Raw genomic sequence first — 19,531 nt, forward strand, 5'->3', positions numbered from 1 at the left:
CTGTTTGCCACAGTCTCTGGGTACATTTACAGCAAAATAAAAAGTAATCAAATGTATGTTAACCATTACTGCCTTAAATTCAAAGTTGTTGTATTTTCCTCACCGATACTAAGTTACTCCCAGTCAAAGTAACTGAAATGGAAAGTCACCAAAAGGCAAAAACGCAATTCTTACCAACATTTCTTTGTGAGGAGATGTCAGAGTGCAAAACAAGTAGTGCTACAGTATTGTGAAGATATCCAAATTCACGTGCTTGTGCTGAACTCCACCTGCGATTCTGCTTGAGCCAAAGGAGAGATTTAATTAACTTCTGATGGATTGATTTAGTAAACTTCTGTCAAGTAAGAAGAAAGCAATGTCCTTAACAGTCCACCACCGTGTTCTAATACTTTGAAGTTGGTGAAAATTTTGTTATTATCAAAAACATGATGCTCACTTCTGCCAAAACAGCTATTTCCATGATAACTATACATAGGTAGACTAAGACTTGCATGAAGTTTACAGAATAATCCAAGGATTAGGCTATCCTACCACATGAAAAGTATTTATCCATAATTTAAGCATCATAAAAACCATAGGGATGGACAAACTACAGCACAACACATGCCCCAGACTTTACCTGATTACTCTGCCGGTTGGGGCCAAGGAGAAAGTTGATCATGTGCCTCAAAGCAGAGTGTCTGAGAAGAAGACTGCTAGCCCTTATACCCTGCTGTTTAGACAACAATAAAAAGTTACATTCCTGTGCAGGTAAAGAATTAGTGCTCTAGGGAACAAAAGTAAAATGCATAGGCTAAACACTGCATTTTCCACTAAAAAAAAAATAAAATTGTCACACACATCAATAAGGTACACCTCTAAAAAGCTGTCTCATTATATCGAGCACGTTATATAAACCAGCCCAGACTCAGCATATGCAAAATAAGTGTCATATGAAAAAAAAGGTAAAAAAGAATAGGGCAATAGAGAGGAACCATGCTGGAGTGAACAGTCCAGTCAGTTATTCTGCTTCCTATAGGACAAAAATCCTGAACACTGATTTCCTCCCCCCCCGCCCCCCCTCTTTTTTTTTTTAGAACAGCCCCCCAAAACAGAAACCCAAAATTCAGACTCTGGAAATGACATCTTCAATTTGTATACTTTGCTGGTATATTTTTATGTGATTTTATCCTAATCCAGTGTTTAAAGCCATTTATTATTCTAATAAAAGTTCTGGAAGAGTTTCACTGTGCTGCTTAAATTTTCTATGAATATGGATGAATAGCTGCTTTACTAATGTCCTTTAAAATTAAACTAACATTAAAAAAAAAATGGTTTCTTACCTTCTGTACAAAGTTATTGAATAGCAAAAAGTACTGAGCACAGTTTTTACAGTTCTCAGGTACATCTTTATCCAGTAGAGCAAGTAGCACCTCCAATAATTGATGTAGACTTTTTAGCTGTGAAAAAAATTATTAATTTGAATTTAAAGAGTTATCTACTGCTTAAAAACCAAAAAAAGTGTTTCACATATTAGCGTTAAGGTATGGTTAACAATCATTATGTGTGGTCAGATACACTTGCTGCGATGAATATGAATTGTTAACATAGGATTGCAGCCTTCCCATTTTTAACTCTTCTGAATGAATGCTGCATATATTAAACAGGAAAGTAATGAAAGCACTGGCATGTAGGTAACTTGCTCAAAGAGGTGGAACTCAGCAGTTACATAAGTTTGCAATATTTTTAAAGCAATTAAAATTACTCCTCAGACTGAACTGATGTGCAAATGTTCCAGTCATTACAGTAATGCAAAACAAACCAGATCAGAAGTAAACTGTCATTCAGGGTCTCATGTTAGCATACTATGACACTCAACTATGCAAAAAGCAATGTTAGCATTTATTTTGCATCAAAGCACACTAAGGGTATATAATTTATTACCTCTCAGTTAACAGATAGCAACTAACAGCCAAGAGGAAGTAACCAAAAATTATCAAACTATATTGTAAATGTTCATCTCCCTACTACTGTATTTAGCTTGTAGGACGTCATAGCAATCTTTCGTTAAAGCTCTAAATATGACAAACTCTCTTAACAGAAGCCTATACAACAGTAGTGCCTTCCATCCATGACACTGGATGAGAAAGAATAGATAGAACCCAGAAACTGGATAGAAAAAACATTCCATCACATCAAATATTAAAATTTGATGGGGAAAAAAAAAGCTATTTCAGAATAAAAAAGACTTGGACATTTAAAAATGTCAAGCCCCCACTGACAACCTACAGGAACATGCCAGAACACAGATTAACACTTCTGAGTTCTCTTAATACAAAATCCCAAACATTCGCCAAATGACTCCTTTTCACAAATTTCCTGCTGTGTTTTCCTAGTGTATTAAGATCAGCAAAATGTAACAAAGCTGCACTTCCCAAACTCACTTGCCAAGATTTTCTAATAGAAAATTAAACCTTTAACAATAACTATAGTTATGGTCTCTCTCTGTAACAAGATAACTTGGTTACTACTGCTATAGGCTTCTGACTGAGTGAGGAAGGAGAATCAGTTAAAAATTAAGCTGATATCTGGCATCAGAAAAAAGATAGTAAGAAAACACTGTATCTGAACTATTAAAAGAGTATTTGATACCAGTTTATAAGACAAGCTGAAATCAGGTAGAATTGTTTAGAAGTAATACTTTGAACTTGAAATTCTGAAAATTACAGCAGCATGTTACCTCCTAGGGTAGGAACAGACAAGCATTAACCTATTCAAGAAACGAATTGCTACAAGCATGATCAAGACAAGTGCCATTCACCTTGTCATTTACAAATCACACAGCATTGTCTGCAAACACAGCAAGAGCCATTAGGTAGAGACAACCTACAGGATTCATCAGTGATGAGGTAACACTAACCTTCTCCTGATAAAGCAAGGCACTGTCGAGAGTTTTTTCAAGAACAGTGGCTACAGCAACTCGCACCTCTCTTACACTGCATTCCAGGAGGAAAGTCCTGGAAGATAAAAGGTGAAGCTGCAAAGAGAACTGGAATCAACGTGTACACACGGTTACTATGATTAAGTGTGGTGTTTATTATTTTAAAAAGGATAACAGTCCAGATACTTCTTGTATTCTACTTCTGTGGATAAGCTGTAACTTACTTTTCTGCACTCCTGCTTGTCACTAGTAAGGCCTATATTACTTTATATTTATTCACTCAAGTAACAAAAAAGCTAAAACTAAAAGCTATCATAGGATCCTGTCTTTCAATGCAACTTCAAAGATAAAATTTTCTTTACATAGACACACCTCTCTCAGTGTGTCAGTTCTCCAAGAATTTGTCTTAGGTGTTTTCAAAACAGCTGTTAGCTGATCTTGAGCTTGGCGAGAAAAATTCTTTCCAGTTTATCTATGGTCTTTGTCAGGTAAGTATTTAACTTACCTTACCCCAAACACTTTCACCACATTCTCCTTTCCCACCACTTGCAGGAGTGACTAGACATAAACTTAAACACATTCCAAGGCACTCCACTGAATTAAACATCTGCATCTTCCTCCACGTAGGCTGCATTATTTTATTAGATTTTCAGAATTACTCAGAAAGCTGCACAATCAGAGAAAATACTAGAAATAAAAACTTAATATCTAGAGTGTCTGTTTAAAGAATGCACACAGTCAGCTCTTTGGGAATATATCAGCATAGGCCAGATCTTGTTATTAGGAAGCTTTACCCATACATGAGACACAAAACACCCAAGACAGAATTACCAGTACTTACTTTACAAGCTCCCGGCCCTCTGGCCCAACGAAATATTCAACTAACCACTGACAAGCATCAATGCTTTTGGAGAGCAGTGCATCTATGGTGGCAATCCATTCTTCTGTATCGGCCCTTTAACAAAACAGGGACAACTGTCAGTAATGAAAGAGAAAACACACCTCCAAAACCTAAGCCACATTTCTTGTTTGCCAAATAGAAAGATTTTTTACTTTAATTGAACATACATTTGATGGCTTAAGACAAAAACACTTAGAGAAGTATTTTGGAACAACTTCCTGTCTTTAAATCCATTAAAGCCTTTCCATGCCCAATCCACTACCATCAAAATAATGGACAGCTGGGAGAGGCAGCAAACTGTCAGGTTATACATGACCCTCCTTCATTTCTCAGATTTGTTTGCAATGGGATTTCAATGCAAAGGAGAAATGTATTGCTACTCCTGTGAATGTCTGTGCTACCCCCAGTATTTCAAGGTGCTGTAGGTACAACAAGCACGAAAACCTCAGAATATGTTGTTACAGTACCCACAACAAGGCCTTACCTGAGTTTCTTCTTGGTTCGGAGATAGGTTTGGAAGAGGAATTGGACTGCCAGCTGTAAGCTCACCTTTGCCATACATGGATAATAAGGATGCTTTACCTTAGTCTGAAAGAAACGTCAAATTTACTTCAGAGCAGAAGTATGCCTACAGCACATATGCTGTCTCTTAAACACATCAACATATTCTATTCAAGTAATTTACTTCATTTGGAAAAAATACAACAAAGCATTTTTCTGTGCTAAAAACAGTCTCCAGTGCTGACTATGCTAGTTAACAAATATGCTAAAACAGGAACAAACTTGCTGTAAGGCCCACTAGATCTGTGGATTTAATAAATTTAATAAAAGCTGGTTTGTTTATTACTCCATTTAGAAAAACTTAATTAGTAAACTGCATTTCTAATGAAAGTCTATCAACTTTGAGGTGACACCAACTTCTGGATCTTCCATATAGAGAGGAATTCTGTCCCTCTAGAACTCAGTTGGCATCATTAAAAAAGGTGTGTGTTATTTCATAACTTTTGCTATGGCACAAGGATGTTTCTCCCACTACTAGAACAGAAGGCTGGAGTCTGCTTTGACACAGATGTTATCAGTGTGAAAAATTACTGGAGACAATGAATTTCTCAGCTGGAAAAGCAAAATCATGTTAACCCTTCTCTTCCAGTTTTCCTGGTTGTGACCCAAACAGCTTCTGTGGCCCTTTCTACCCAACATATTCCAAATACTCTAAGATTAAAATCTAGGTACTTACAGCATTCAGTGAAGCTAATGACAGAACAAAACTGAAGTAGTCACTACTGTATACATCTCTATTCTTCATAAATTTCAAGTTTTCATCTCTCACCATCTGTAAGTTAAAAGGCAAAAAAATTAAAAAGTTGTCAAAGTACCTTTCTCTAACTAAAATTGCATCTTTTATGTAAATGCATAGTGTTTAAAAACCAGTGTCAGACCTATTCTGTTCACACTCTGAATCACTACTTCAGTGGAGGGGAAAATACATACAGGAGACTTAGAAGATTTGTAGAAAACCAGTGATTTTCTTCCAAGGATATTACAAAACACAAGACAAGAGACGAGGGTCTTAATCATTCAGGGAAAAGGAAAAAGGTAGAAATTGCTGATAAGTTCTGTTTTTTGCTTGTTTTGAACAAAAAAAGCGAAGAGAACATCCTTCAAACCTGAAAGGCTTGCTTAGCAAATTTATATGTACAGAGCAAGGAGCCATGTTATAATTACAAGCTGCAGCCACAATAACGTACTTAAATGCCCAGCCCCTCTTTTTTCAAATGAGATTTTGCTGAAAGACTCCCAAGAAATTTGAGCCAAGTTCTGTTTATTGTAATAATACAACCCCGGATACAAGAATGCTTAAAGTGACTATTAATGCCCTGATACAGCCCATGTGGAGGGCCACACATAGCCTGCACAGTTTATTCTGACTGTGTATGTGATGTAGGCTCTCTTGCATGTGTGCAGATCAGCAGGATGGTGTGTGTTCAGAAGGTCAAATACATGCAAGATTGTATGCTCTCCTGTACGGACCAGAGCTGCAGGCCTACAGACTGAGACCTTCCTCTTATGACAGCTAACTGATATCCAGGTTCTGCCATCCTCTCGCTGCTCTGCCAATGCCAACACACCTCCATTTTCAGTCCCGACTTGCAAAATTGCCTTCAACATCTGTGTTTTTCCCCTTTGAGAACATATTTAGTATTACATAAGCTAACAGACATGAACAGAATTGAAGCTGGTTTTGGTTTCCCCTTTCTACATTCTTGTGAACTCAAGAAATTGAGGTTGATTGTAATTTGCCATCATATCCATTACTCCTCAAGTATGCTTCAAATGAAGCATCTTCTCTGCTCTCATCTCTCCCTGCTACCTTGCTGACTGCTGCCATATTTCGTGTTTGACCAGTTTGCCTGCAGTTTCTTCAAAGCAAAGAATGATGGGTCAATTTTGTGACAGCAAAACTTGCAATGATGTATCACTGAGCAGCTTGTTAACAACTTTATGTCAGAAACCAGAATTATCTTCTAGCTTTGCTTTCAAGAAGAGAATTACTTCAAGGCCACCTTCAAAGTTACTGTGCTCCTCTTACTATGTGCTTATATTTCCTATGAGTAGGATTTAGTTGCCATTTTTAGAGTGTTCTACCTGATAGATCCGCACAGGCATTTTCTCTACAAAAAGTCCCTTTTTTTCTCCTTTTCGAACCAGCTTGGTCAAGATGGAGAGGCGGTCACTGTTGGGCCTGTGGGGTCGAGGTGATGACTGGGGTGAAATTTCTGGAGAAGATGGAGCGGATCTGAAATATATACAAGCTCAAGGTGAATAATGAAATCCTATGACAAATCTACAGTTCAGGTTTAAAATACCAGTACAGCCAGTATAATCTTGAGGCAAATTTAGATAACTGTCTAAATACTTCTTAAGGCTGTCAGTCAGCTTGAACTTCTTACTGCAATAGTGACAGCAGTATGGAAGAGGAAATTATAAAAGCAATAAAAGACTATTCATTAAGCAGCTTAAAAATCAAAACAACAGAAGGGTCAGTATATCGTTGGTCGAACAGGAATTATTAATTTCTTAGTTCTGGAGATAGGGTCTAGGTATCAATGTAAGGGAAACCTTTACAGACACAAGAGGAACTTACAATGAGAGGTCCTCAGCTTCCTGACGCACAACACTCACTCGACTTTTCTTTGGCAAGACCGGAGAGTTCTGATCAGAGACTCTCTGGTAAAACAGCATATAGGCGTTCCAGTAGCGTCGACGCACATCAGGGTAGGGGTTAGCTGATGGAAGATAAGGCATTTGATGAAGGCCTTTGAAGGTTTAATGGCTTTTTCGTTCCTACAGGGAAGTGAAACTGGGTATGCAAGTAATATAGACTGTGACAGTATAAAGTCATTTGTCAGATCAAAACATCAGTCTATGTTAGCAAATAATGAAAAACTGAATTCCAAAATATTTTTGCAAACAGCATATGTATTTTAAAAAGATTATTGTCAGAATTATGAAACAAGTGAATATTGGTGGAAATGTATTTGGAATTAATTCCTTAAAGCATTGAAAAGTTTAACTATATGATGCCACACCATGTTCTACGCACAGTCATTTTCACTAGCCTAAAATAAGGCCTGTTTTGTGGTGTTTTTTTTTTTTTAACTATTTTAACAAGGTGTCATTTTACTTTTGAATCTCCTCTGCTACTAAGTCTACAAAGTGCTGAACAACAGTGAATATGGTTCAATTATACTAGGCTGTATACAAGCTGTTACGTCCTTCAGTAAACAGAAGACTGTAGGAAAAAACTGCTTCAGAAGGATTATTAGACCAAGTAATTCGAAGTAGATATAACGGACTGAGCTTTACCTCTACTGAGAACCAACATGAAATATAAAGCTACTGTAAATCAATCTATACTTCTGCTTACATTGATCATAGACTTTAGGTCTATACTCTCCACCAAAACATTCATATTCCAAGGTTTCATCAGTTAAATCAAATTCTTCAACAACGGTGTCATTAAATTTATACCACTTTCCTTTTCCACATCCCCTGTGATCAAAACAGAATAGAAACACAACAGAAACAAAGTTACTTGATTGTCTAGTAAAAAAACCAAACCACCCTGAAATACCCTAGAAATGACAACCCTGAACTCAGATTTGTTTTGACAGTAAATAGAAAGCTTAGTTCAAATCAATGTCAAAGTTACATTTAAAAAAAATAAGCTTGATTACAAATATGAGAAGCACATCACCTGCAACTAAGTGTCACAGGAAGCCCTCAAACTGCAATACAAGGTACGTAAGAATTGCTGAGACTTTTGTAATACGCTTTCCCATGTTACTGTGTTATTTTCTTAACACTCACAACATTGGGTGTTCAGAAAGGGAAAAATGCTTCCAATAGAGCTCTGAATGGCTCATGACACCTTCCCAAAACAAGTAGTCTTTAGACTGCTCTCAAACTCCCCACGCCAATCTTCTTGGCCGTTACCTCCTGTCCTTTATAAAGGAGTAGTAGTGCCCTGCGTGTGCCTGGCCACTGTGAACAATCACACCAACAAGCTCATAGTTTTCCGTAGGGGCAACTTTCTTCCTCGGGGAGCCTCCGCCTCCTTGATCTGTGTTTCTACCATTGTCCCCCACTTCTGAGGACGAGTCCTGGCGAGCCATCCCTGACACAGTGTAAGGTTCCATGTTCAGCATCCAGGGAAACTGTTTGAAGAGATATTTCAGATTAACTGAGAGATTATGTTGCGTACATGCTTAGTGTAGCTTTATAAGAATTGTATTAATACTTCTCACATTGGGAACACCTAAGGAAAACATGGTAGTTCAGCTTTTTATCCTTATGACACAGAAGTTAAATAAAATGTTTTTATGGAGGTTTTTGCTCTTGCTTTCTGAGAGGACCCTGAGAATGCTGAAGGAAAGCTCTAAGAAAAATACTTATTTTCTGTAGCACGATCATGTTGTAAGTGTACCATGTACCCAAAATGCTTGTATCGAAACGTGGGGAAAAGAAGGAAGAATGAACAGGAAGAGTGAGAGTCCACGCCGCTGTCCACTCCATGAAGCAGCGGGGTGGGGGTAGTGCGTGTGTGTCATACAGAAAAGGTTTCTTACCCTTATTTGCTCATCGTATTTAATAGAACGTCCGCTCTCCCAATCAAAGCCAAATCTCATCAGGTGAATCACCAACAGGCTAGGCAAGACCTTAATGCATGTGCGCTTCACTGTAGTTCTCTTAAAAAGAAAAAAGAATACCACCTCTATCTATTTACCTCAAGCATTCTGTAGTATTCTTCTACAGATGCACAATACAGCCAAACTGATGTACAATACAGCCAAACTGATGTACAATACAGCCAAACTGATGTACAATACAGCCAAACTGATGTACAATACAGCCACGGGAGCAGGATCACCACAGGATGACTATAATATGTACAGATCGGGTAGTATTACAAGTATTACAGAGTTTGTGCAGTGGGCTGTTACGTTACAGAACATTTTACCATCCTACCATCCCTCTAAATGTTCGGTCTACAATATGAATTACAGGGAATGAAGAATGCTATCTGCATGGATTTATGGATTTAACCTTTTGATTATGTCTTCAAAGTAGAAAGAGTAAGCAGTATCTAAGCGTGGCTTCTATGACCATGTAATGCTTAAGAAAATACCAAGCTACGGCTGAATCTTCTTTCACATACACTAAGAACCAATACCTTTTCTTTGCACTTTTCACAGTAGTATGCATTGCTTCCTTCCAGAACTTCTCCTCTAACAAACTGATCCAATGATATTTCCAGACTTTGACATGAAGTCACACCTAGGTTGAGAGCCATGAAGGCTTCCTCGCGCTCATACCTAAATTCAGGAAGAAAAATAGTCAAGGCATTGACAGAGTAGAACCTATCCAACTTGCATTAACAAGACATATGCTTAGGAAAGAATATTGCATTTGCCCCATAGCTATCAACAGCTGTGATGCTCATAAAGGCATATGTCTCTACCTTCTTGTGCTATTTTGACCTACATATTTTAATAGTTATGGGAGCACATAACTTGTTAAATTTAGTGCATTAGTTACCATTACCTGTGAGGACAGTCCTTGCAGATCTTCTGATCAGAGAAGATTCCTTGAAAAGTATTCTTAAATATTTGGTCTCTTCCTATTTTCTGTTGGAGATGTAAAGTTAGACATCAGTTGAATATTTTGCAGAGTGAAAGACCAAGAAAGCGATAAAAATTTTAAACTTCTGAATACTATGTAGATTACAGAATAAGCCGAATGGCTCTCTGCATTCTTTTCTGAAGAGCAAAGGAGTAGAGAAAAGGTACCACAGACATGCATATAAACAAGGAAAGAAATCCCTGAGGTTTTTACCTTGAGGTACTCATCCATTTGATCTATAAGACTGGTGAAGAACTCATAAGCATCCTGCTGCTCTCTAACATAAAGTTCCTTATTCCACATCTTGAAAATCTATATGAAGTATAAATATGTATAAAAACTTGGTTGTTCCATATACATATCACTAAAGAAAGTGATTTTTTTTTTTTAAAGAAATTTGTTATTTTTACATGTTTGGACTTTTTGAAGTAGAACTTACTTTATCTCTAGAAATTCTGCAATGAGAAAAGGCTGAATAAATGATTAGTTGTTAAGTAGAAAAGCTATATATTCTAAACAAAAAGACATAATACCTTCCAAAAGTTCTCAGGTACATAATACTGTAGCTTGCTTTCCATCAAATGACCAAAAAGAGATTGAACTTGATAGAACACATTGTCATCTGGATTGTCTGTATCATCATCAATGGAAAGCAAGGCCTGGAAGGAAACAAATAACCTTATTAAATCGGTTCTTAGCAAAATTATTGCTGTAAGTTGTCATGACACACAGCACAACAACTTATAATGTATTTATTTATTGTGTGTATATATATATCTATGCACACACACACAGAGTTTTATTTTTAAACAATTAATTTAGAAATGGTGCTAAGATGAACTTGCAGTTCAGGTGACAGTAATTTCAAAAAGAGAACTTTACTGGACGTTGAACCAATTACCTCTGGGAGACCAGGCTGCATATATAGCTGCTGGAATACCGCATTCATGTAACAAGTAGCACCACCATTCTTCAGTCCCACAAACCCTGAAATGGAGCGACTATCCACTGGTGGAAGATACTAGAATGACAAACACATTTTTTGTCCCAGTAAGTTATAAAAAGCATGAGACTCCAACAACATACTACAGCTTTTATAATCACCTTCATATGAGCTATTAAGAGCAATTTAATGGAAAACCAGGAATATAAATTCTGAAAGATCGCAACAGCACTATATTTGGTCATTTAGATATTTAACACTTTGCACAAAACTGTTAAAAATGGCCTAAAATATATCTAAATAAAATTGGTGATATTTTAGAAATACTTCTTTCTTATCCCGACAATAACTGACAAAGACTCACTGGAATATTTGCTTCTGAGGAAGATCAAACAGGTCTGCATTTACTCTTATCTGCTTTTTGTTATTTTAAATTGAAGACCATGGAAACTTCATGAATGAAGCAGTTAAGTAGATCATGCACAGTACTCCAAGCCGCACTAATACAAATCAAAAAAGGCTTCTTGCTTACATCAAACTCCTTGGTAAGTGCAGGGTCACACTGGTGATGCATAGAAAGCAGCTCTTTTGTAATAAGCTGGAGATTGGAAGGTGAGCTGTCAGCCAGCATTACTAACACTTCATAAGCAGCTAACCGGCTATCTGCTGTACTGCACCTAAAAAACAAAACCACATTTCAGATCTATTTTGTAGATGACTCAATTATTTCTAATTCCAGAAAGCCAGAACAAGTGACAATTAATGTTCAAAAGGAACACTTTAAATGATAAAACACTCCTGAGAGACTGCAGAGTGCTATTTTTATTTTCTTGGAGAAGGGGAACAGGGGAGAATCGAATCAGAAGAGCAACACCAGGAACACTCCTTTAAATAAGCCTCCCTTACTGACATAAAGACACCTGTTGTTAACATTCAGTAGCAAGGAAAAGTGCGTGCCCTAAAAAGAAGACACTGAATTGGTTGTACGTCTGAGGGCAAACAGACATACTCTCTATCACTGTAACAATGACGGAGACATAATGACTTATTTACAGGGAGACAAGCTTTGAAAGAGCTAGACCAGATAACTTACTTGCTACAAGAGATGACCTTAGACCTAAGCTGCACTAGACCAGTACAAAACACTTCTACTTAGCTCTTTTCAGTGGATCATCAAAACACACTAGCCCTTTCTTCTAAAGGCCAAAGAAAAGGCTTTATTTACTTTAAGCAAACAAAAAAACATGCTTGAGATGAACTGCAATGGAGCTAAGCTGGAGCAAAACACTAAGGTATAAGAAGTCCCATTCAGTTCAGGGGTTGCTAAATGCTCCACTGGAACCTTCTTCAGGGTTTGTGGAAAGGCAGTGCAGATATGCCTGACCCAACTCTAACACCAGCTAGTCAGTGTAGTGTAAGCAATCCAGCTGCAGCAGCACAAAGCTCCACACGAGATAATTTACCCATCCCTTCAGATACTGTATGGCAATAACAGAAGGCAGGTATGACAGGAAAGAGAAAGCCCACTCTTTTTTCCCTATTTGATATATTTGGGGCTATTATCAGCTACCTCAGGTGCACGGAGACTTGCTCAGCCTTAGCTTGTTACAACACACAGTTCTTTTGAAGGAAAAAAAAAAAACAGGTGAGCTTTTGAGATTCTCATTTATGAGGGGCCTGAAAAGTTAATTTCCTGCTCATGCCCCAATTTAGCCAACTTCCCAAGTGATGATGAGCTAAAGGAGAACTCTTTGGACTCATGAAATCAGCACTTAGTTGTGCCTGCAGTTCATCATTGATCTAATAAACAAAGCACAGACTTTGGAAGTACAAAAAAGCAAAGATTTTGGTTCACAGAAAAACTTACAAAAATGCTATTTGGACACTTATGTAGAAAATGCAGAGAATTGGAGAAATGGTCCAACATTGATATTAAATCCTAGTATCTGTAGCCCCAGTGTGACATTTGTATTCATGAGATCTAGGACAAAACACGATATAAACAAAAAACCCCAATTTTTACTTTGGATGAAAGTCTTGCTGACTGATTGCAGCACTGCCTGCTGGAGAATGGCTATTCAGAATAATCCTGGATGCTCGGAAGAGAAAATCATCCAACAATGGCTTAATCAAAGATGAACCTGTAACACAGTAATCCACATCTACTGTTAAATACTTACATTATCACTGCAAATGTCAGAAGGTGTTCCATAACAGCAAAATCACTTAATAGCACCACATCAACAAAAACCATATCCAAATATTTTATTCAATGTCAAAAGTACAACAAAGGTGCTGCCAAAATGACTCCTTATAGCTCTGTACCACTTCTACTCATGTATTATAATGTCTTCACACATATGGTCTACTGATAAAGTCACCTGTTAGTGCTATGCACAATTCACACTAGCCTAGTCACTTTAGAGTAAAAAGGAATACTTACCAACCATTTCCTTCTCTGCCCCACAAAGTGAAAGGAGAGTCTTGATGAGTCTCAAGTGTCCTGCTAACAGGATGTTATCAGCTTCACTTGTCTCACACTCAGCTGTGCGGTTGGGTTCAAAATTGTCTAGCCAGGTGATCTCATCTTCTAACATGGCAGCTGGGCTTATCTTTAACTGTTCCATTTCTGATGCTGCAAGAGAAAAAGAAAACCCAGAAAAATTAACAGCTCTATAAATGTAAAATATAAATACAAACAAATTTAAACGGTTTGGTAACGGTCTAGTTTCCCCTACAATGTGTACAACGTATACTTTCCACAAAGGAACTAATTTCACTTTCCAAAAGGAGTGAGCTGCCTTGTTGTTACTGAATGCCAAGAATAGTCCATGCCAGGCATTAACAGAGGACAGCCAGAACACTGGCAGGTCACATTGAGTTCATGGTGTAGTAACCCCTCCGTGAAGGCAATTCTACATCTTGTCTATAGAAGGGACACGTGCTTGGAAGCTGCAATCAGAATGACATGTGTGCCTGTATATACTTACATGTGAGGTCATCCAATAACTGACATCTCAGGTCAAAATATTCTGTACACTGGGACAAAAGTCTGAAACAGGTACAAATAGAAGAAAGGTTTAATTTAAAATCAGAAACTTTTTTCTAAGCAGTTGCGTTTAAGGCCTGTGTGCTCTGTCCATCTAATCCAAAATAGCATAGCTAGTTAGGTATGCTTCTGCATGCACACGCTGCAGCTTTAAAACAAATTCCATACCAACAGCTACTTCTGAATGTTATGAATAACATTTAATCCTGCTTTCTTCCTTCACCTCATAACAATTTTAGTTAATTATCAGGAAACGATAAAACAACAACATGTTTTAACTTCCTAGTTACTCCTCTATTCAGATTCCTCTAGAAATTGCCGTTTCAAGTTACTGTTAAATTCAACCACCTTTGGCCAGTTCAAGGACAAGTTGACAGGACTGACACCTACAGTCTTTACAGGTGTAATGGGTAACATAAGCAACAAGAAATCGGGTGAAGTCATGTCGGCAGACTTGCAGAGTCCTAATCCCTTCTGCCTCAGAGTTTCCACAGCACTACTCTTAAAAATGTGATAGATTTGCTTCCTCAATAAACATGAATCTGACTTACCTCTGGTTGATTCCTCTCATGATGCTGGTTGGTGACCAAAGAGGCAGCTGGGCACCAAGAACAACACTCAGGAGAAACTGGTTTGGCTTTTGTACATCTGGGTGAGCTGATGTGTCTGTCTGACTAAGGGTGTACAACTGGTCACAGGCAACACGACGAATCTGAAACAGTGCCATTGTCAAACACTAGCAGTTGCTCAAAGGTTACAAAAAAAATACACTTGTTTTGTTAGAAATCTAACAGAAAAAACAGACATTGAAAAGCTTGTGTAAACCAGACTATGAGCTCCGCACCTGCCAGCCAGGGTTTCTCTGTTTATAGGGATTTAGCAATCCACTTTCATCCCTGAGCTAAAAGCTCTAATGCTTTATTAAACATAGATTATAAATTCAGATAAGGGGGAAAAGATGCAATGACTTCATGCAAAATACATGAGAGGGAATGAAATTAAGTAAGCGTGACTTGAAAATCTCTAGATTTTAGAATATCCAGAATAACCTTAAATAAGAAAAAATGAATTTTAGGAGGGTTCTGACATTTGGAAGAATTTTTCAAAAGTTCAGAAGAGTCCATTAAATCTTATCCAAATCTTTTGAGATGAAAGTTACTTGGAACTTTCCCTAAAGTACTAGTTTTACAGAATATGTCTCACCAAAATAAGAGTATTTTCTTTAGACTAGCCACAGCACAGTCCTGTGCACCTCATTGGTTAAACAAGCCTAAAGAATATAATACTTCAGCATTTTCTATCAACACATAACTAGATACTGGAATTACTAACAATTATACAAAGGATATTCATTCAAATACAAAAAACTGTGTGAATATTTGTAATGAACAATTTTATCTTCAGACCATATTAAATGATCAAAGCGTACAAATTTCAGAAGTATAACATTCAAGAAGTTTTCAGAGAAAGACCCTCACCTCAGCACTTGGTGATCCAAGCAGTATGTCAATGATGAAATCAGCAACACAAGGCAAATTGTAAAAAGATCCTAAAACAGAAGAGTACCAGGCTATCTTTTTTAAAATAATAATTTAAAATAAGTCAGTTACAGTCTTGCATTAAAATCCCATAGGACCTAGAGGACATCCCCCTGTGAACACTGAAAAGCAGTAACAGCTATTTGCATATTTCCCCATCTCCTTCCCTCACCAGAAACTGGCACCACGTTATAACAGCATTTTCCCTTTGCCTTCCACTACCACCAGTGTTTACACTTTCTGTACACAAAGGTTCAAGTACTAAACACTAGCTATGCAAACAGCAGCACTTACAGAATTACATACTTCAAAGACAGTGCAAATATTTACATACTGGCAGTAAGTCAGCTTTCCCAAAACATTTCACTAAGGCACAGTACTACATGCCATGTTTCATACCACCTGTTCTTCAGTCCTGGAAAAAAAGCCCTGTATTTTTTAATGAAATTTTGTGTTTTAACTTGAGCTGTCACAGCTTACAAAGCCAGAAGTTTTTCATGATTTTTTCGTACTTGTCCGTCTCCAAAAGCCTTCTCCCACCTTCCTTATATTCCAAATAGTGAGTAATCCAATTCTATTTCATACCTAGTTGCTGACTGCGTAGCTGAAGGCAGGTTACTAAGAGAGACAAGGCTTCTCCAGCAATCAGAGCATCTTTGGTGGACACGGACTGCTGTCTCACACAGATACCAGCGTGCAGCGCAGTTGGCTCTCCTTCGCTTCCTGAACTGCAATTACTTCCTGCATTAAGAAATGAACAAGTGTAATACATTACATTTTTCAGATGTTTTTGAGCTTCTGGTCAGTTTTCTGCAATTTAAAAAACTTCTCCAAATGCCATGTCTCCAAATACCACATGAACGCACAGCATCTTTCTCAGATTTGTGTAATTCAATCATATAATATCCTGAGTTGGAAGGGACCCAAAAGGATCATCAGGTCCAACTCCAATGAATTCAGCTTCAGGCTTGGAAAGTGTTCAATTAAGAATAAACCAAACGCTTTCTTTAGATTGATTTAGAGACACAGTTAACCTACCTGAGCTGCTAAGTCTGTTTCGAATCCCAGCAGGAAATAAAGTGTTGGTCTCTTTTATTGGCTGACTACTTCCCACGAGGTCCAGTCGTCCTGCAGCAGCAGCCCAAGAGAGTCGCATGAAGCAAGCCACTGTGGAAGTGAAATCATTCACCTCCATAGTCTGAAGGAAGAAGAAACAGCAGTTACTTCTGTGCTATTCAACAGCCTTTGTTAATCGTAAGGACAAGAGGAATGTATCTTCTGGATCACGTCAAATTGGCATTTGGATTTGGTTTCCTCTCTCTTCTCTAAGCAGGCTTAAGGATACAAGAGTCTTTTTGTTCCCAAGGAGAGATTAGTATTGCTCCCTTAATAGGAAGTAGTTTTTAAATTCTCTAACTAGGGTAGATACCCTTTTCACCCACCTGGAGTTAGGCATGCTGATTTCAATCATATCGATCCATTTGTGAAGCACTGCCCAAGAACCTAACATAGTATACTCGTTACATTAACTATGAAGTTTCTTTCAACTGGACTCAACTTTCAAATGGGTTGAGTTCTTGTCAGATTAGATTGTTTTAGTAAATAGACAGTTGCAGGTTATTTACACTGACATGCCTATTAAAAGGGGAAAACAAAATTTTCTTACAAGTACTGAAAATAAAAATTCCCTTTTTCCCCAGGGTACCATCAAGTAAATTTAATTTTTAATGAGCTATTTGAAACAAAAAACTTGTCCAAAATTTCTAATTCAAAGGAACATGGACTATAAGCCACAAGTTCAAGCAGGAACCTTCTCTTTTCTAGTCACAGAAAATTAACAACAATAAGATCTTAGAGTTAAGTGTGACTGAAAATAAATCACAAGTAAGATATCTGTGCAGATCTATTTCTGGTAAGCACTTTTGGGGTACTGCTTCCCTTTGTACTGCCAAAATAATTGCTGAGACTATGTTAAAATTCAGATCAAGAAAAGAGACTGATGGTCAGGATTTTCAGAGGCTTTTAAATAGAGCCTGGGCAAGAACTTTAATAAAAGGTAGACTTTTGACTAAAATCCAGGAGTTATACAGCTGTCAGTGGAGGCAACACTGCTACATCAGCATAAATCATCACAAACTTCCTTACTTGTATGGCAACTCTTGCGGCTGGTATGATTTCTTCTACCCTAATGGAGGATCTATCAGACACAGAGAGCTGTCGGTAGGATGACTTCTCAGGCGTTCCACAAATGGACATCTGCCTACTTGCTTGTCGGCTGACATTACGGAAGGGGCGTGAGGACAATGCTTCTACCCCATCTTTAATGAAATCCTCATCCAGCAAGGTAGGCATTGTCTGGCCAACAAGCAAGAACCTAAATTCACAGAGCAAAAATGTCAGGTGTACTTTTGAATGTTCACAGCAAGTGAATGAAACAGAACTCAAAGTACCAATTAATCTTAAATATTACAAGCCGCACTCTAAAAGCCAAGAAAGCAGCACTTTCTCTAACGAAAGGCAATTACATACCTTGCAAGTTGCAGGCAGATGGAATAGACTCCCTGTCTTGTTTCATAGTCTACTTCTGATGGGATGGAATCTCTCTGCATCACATTCACCACCAAACTTAAAAACAAATCAATAAGACAAACTCTGTTTGAAAACGTTTTATATTAGGAGAGAGCTGCAATTAATTTATCTCTATCCTTCCCTCCTCCTATTCAGTCAGCTGAGTGCCAGTTAAACCTGCCAAACTGGCATCTTTGGAGACTAACACCCCCCCTTTTCCCCTCTTACATCTATAGATGGAAGCTTTCTGTTCCTGCTGGAAAATGCTTCAGGATGTATGGAGTGGGGAGGGTGGACAGAATTACTAAAAGCAACACATACTTGATAAATCTGACACAAGCACAAGCAGTATTGCCAGGTCCTCCAAACCACTCACACTGTGCGTCAGATCTTATCTGAAGGGTCTGAATTTTGGAGACTGTAAAATTTAATTTGGTTCCCACTGCATGATCTATGCTTTGACTGGTTAAAATGTCCACTGGTATCTATGCAGGACAGTGTAATGTACACACTAGCAAATTTGAACTGAAACACTTAAATGCTAACTATCCAAATATCAACTACCTTAGTAAAAGCTACACTTCACAAGCTTATCTGTGCCTAACTTTATTTTGGGGCTTAACAACATGCACTCTGTTAGATTACTATGGTAGCTACAGTAGCTTTTCAGACACTGGGTAATGAAAAAACAGCTTTGGGTGGATTTTTTTTCTCTGAAAAAGAAGCTGACAGGTGTACTAGTGTGCTACAGTGTGGAAATCAGAAACCACGCAGAACTGCTAACTAAATGAAGTGTTATAAATTGAGTCAAGATTTTGAAATCTAACCTCAAACCTCCTGCTCTGAGGAAGTTTTCACAGAAAGACTTGGCACAGTTTCTTGCCATTTCATCATCTGCAGTTGGCATCAGCTTGGAGCTCAGTACCTAAAATAAATTAATAAATAAGCATGCATACACCACCCCCGCCTTATTATTCTTTATCTTCTGAAGGTTAAAAGTATAACAGAAAAAAATCCTCTACAAAGGAAGCAATTAACAATACACTTATGCGAAGCTGTAGTCAGTAAAGAGAAATCACATTAAAAATATTCAGGACAACTACGGCTATTAGATATTTATTCTGTATCAAAGGGCATTTTTTCTCATTGCAGTTTACTTGTTAAGGGAAAAGATAAAGTACATACTCTAGCACATGAAATGTTGTCTTCAGGCTCAGCTGGTGCTCCTTAAGAGCCCAAATCCTTCTCCTTTCTAGATTTTCAGTTGACAGTATGCCATAAAACACCCTACACATGGCTTACTTATTGATTCATGCCTTCTGAAACATAACTGTATTGCTATTATTGGTTTGGGTTTTTTTTTGTAAAAGATGGTCCAGGTAATTCTACAGGCCTTATGAACATCACCACTGTATCATCCCTCCTGTTT

The 19,531-nt window shown here is 37.8% G+C and overlaps 1 protein-coding gene across 2 annotated transcripts in view; it reads right to left on the reverse strand.

Moving 5' to 3' along the window:
• Window positions 1-19,531, reverse strand: part of USP24 (ubiquitin specific peptidase 24) — a 65,970-nt gene that overhangs the window by 9,386 nt on the left and 37,053 nt on the right. For both annotated transcript variants that reach the window (XM_059822295.1, XM_059822294.1), the window contains 28 exons: window positions 18,930-19,027; window positions 18,064-18,159; window positions 17,680-17,908; window positions 16,573-16,732; window positions 16,120-16,275; window positions 15,475-15,545; window positions 14,548-14,708; window positions 13,938-13,999; window positions 13,391-13,582; window positions 12,971-13,088; window positions 11,480-11,624; window positions 10,906-11,025; window positions 10,538-10,663; window positions 10,218-10,316; window positions 9,927-10,009; window positions 9,556-9,697; window positions 8,951-9,070; window positions 8,319-8,539; window positions 7,750-7,874; window positions 6,967-7,108; window positions 6,468-6,618; window positions 5,059-5,154; window positions 4,306-4,409; window positions 3,762-3,875; window positions 2,900-2,996; window positions 1,323-1,439; window positions 620-712; window positions 175-277 (listed from right to left, as the gene is read on the reverse strand). In XM_059822295.1, coding sequence (XP_059678278.1) covers window positions 175-277; window positions 620-712; window positions 1,323-1,439; window positions 2,900-2,996; window positions 3,762-3,875; window positions 4,306-4,409; window positions 5,059-5,154; window positions 6,468-6,618; window positions 6,967-7,108; window positions 7,750-7,874; window positions 8,319-8,539; window positions 8,951-9,070; window positions 9,556-9,697; window positions 9,927-10,009; window positions 10,218-10,316; window positions 10,538-10,663; window positions 10,906-11,025; window positions 11,480-11,624; window positions 12,971-13,088; window positions 13,391-13,582; window positions 13,938-13,999; window positions 14,548-14,708; window positions 15,475-15,545; window positions 16,120-16,275; window positions 16,573-16,732; window positions 17,680-17,908; window positions 18,064-18,159; window positions 18,930-19,027 — 3,541 coding nt within the window. The remainder of the gene's footprint in view (window positions 1-174; window positions 278-619; window positions 713-1,322; window positions 1,440-2,899; window positions 2,997-3,761; window positions 3,876-4,305; window positions 4,410-5,058; window positions 5,155-6,467; window positions 6,619-6,966; window positions 7,109-7,749; window positions 7,875-8,318; window positions 8,540-8,950; window positions 9,071-9,555; window positions 9,698-9,926; window positions 10,010-10,217; window positions 10,317-10,537; window positions 10,664-10,905; window positions 11,026-11,479; window positions 11,625-12,970; window positions 13,089-13,390; window positions 13,583-13,937; window positions 14,000-14,547; window positions 14,709-15,474; window positions 15,546-16,119; window positions 16,276-16,572; window positions 16,733-17,679; window positions 17,909-18,063; window positions 18,160-18,929; window positions 19,028-19,531) is intronic.

The sequence above is a fragment of the Gavia stellata genome, chromosome 10 (genome assembly GCF_030936135.1).
Source record: "Gavia stellata isolate bGavSte3 chromosome 10, bGavSte3.hap2, whole genome shotgun sequence".
In the NCBI taxonomy this organism is placed as follows: domain Eukaryota; kingdom Metazoa; phylum Chordata; class Aves; order Gaviiformes; family Gaviidae; genus Gavia; species Gavia stellata.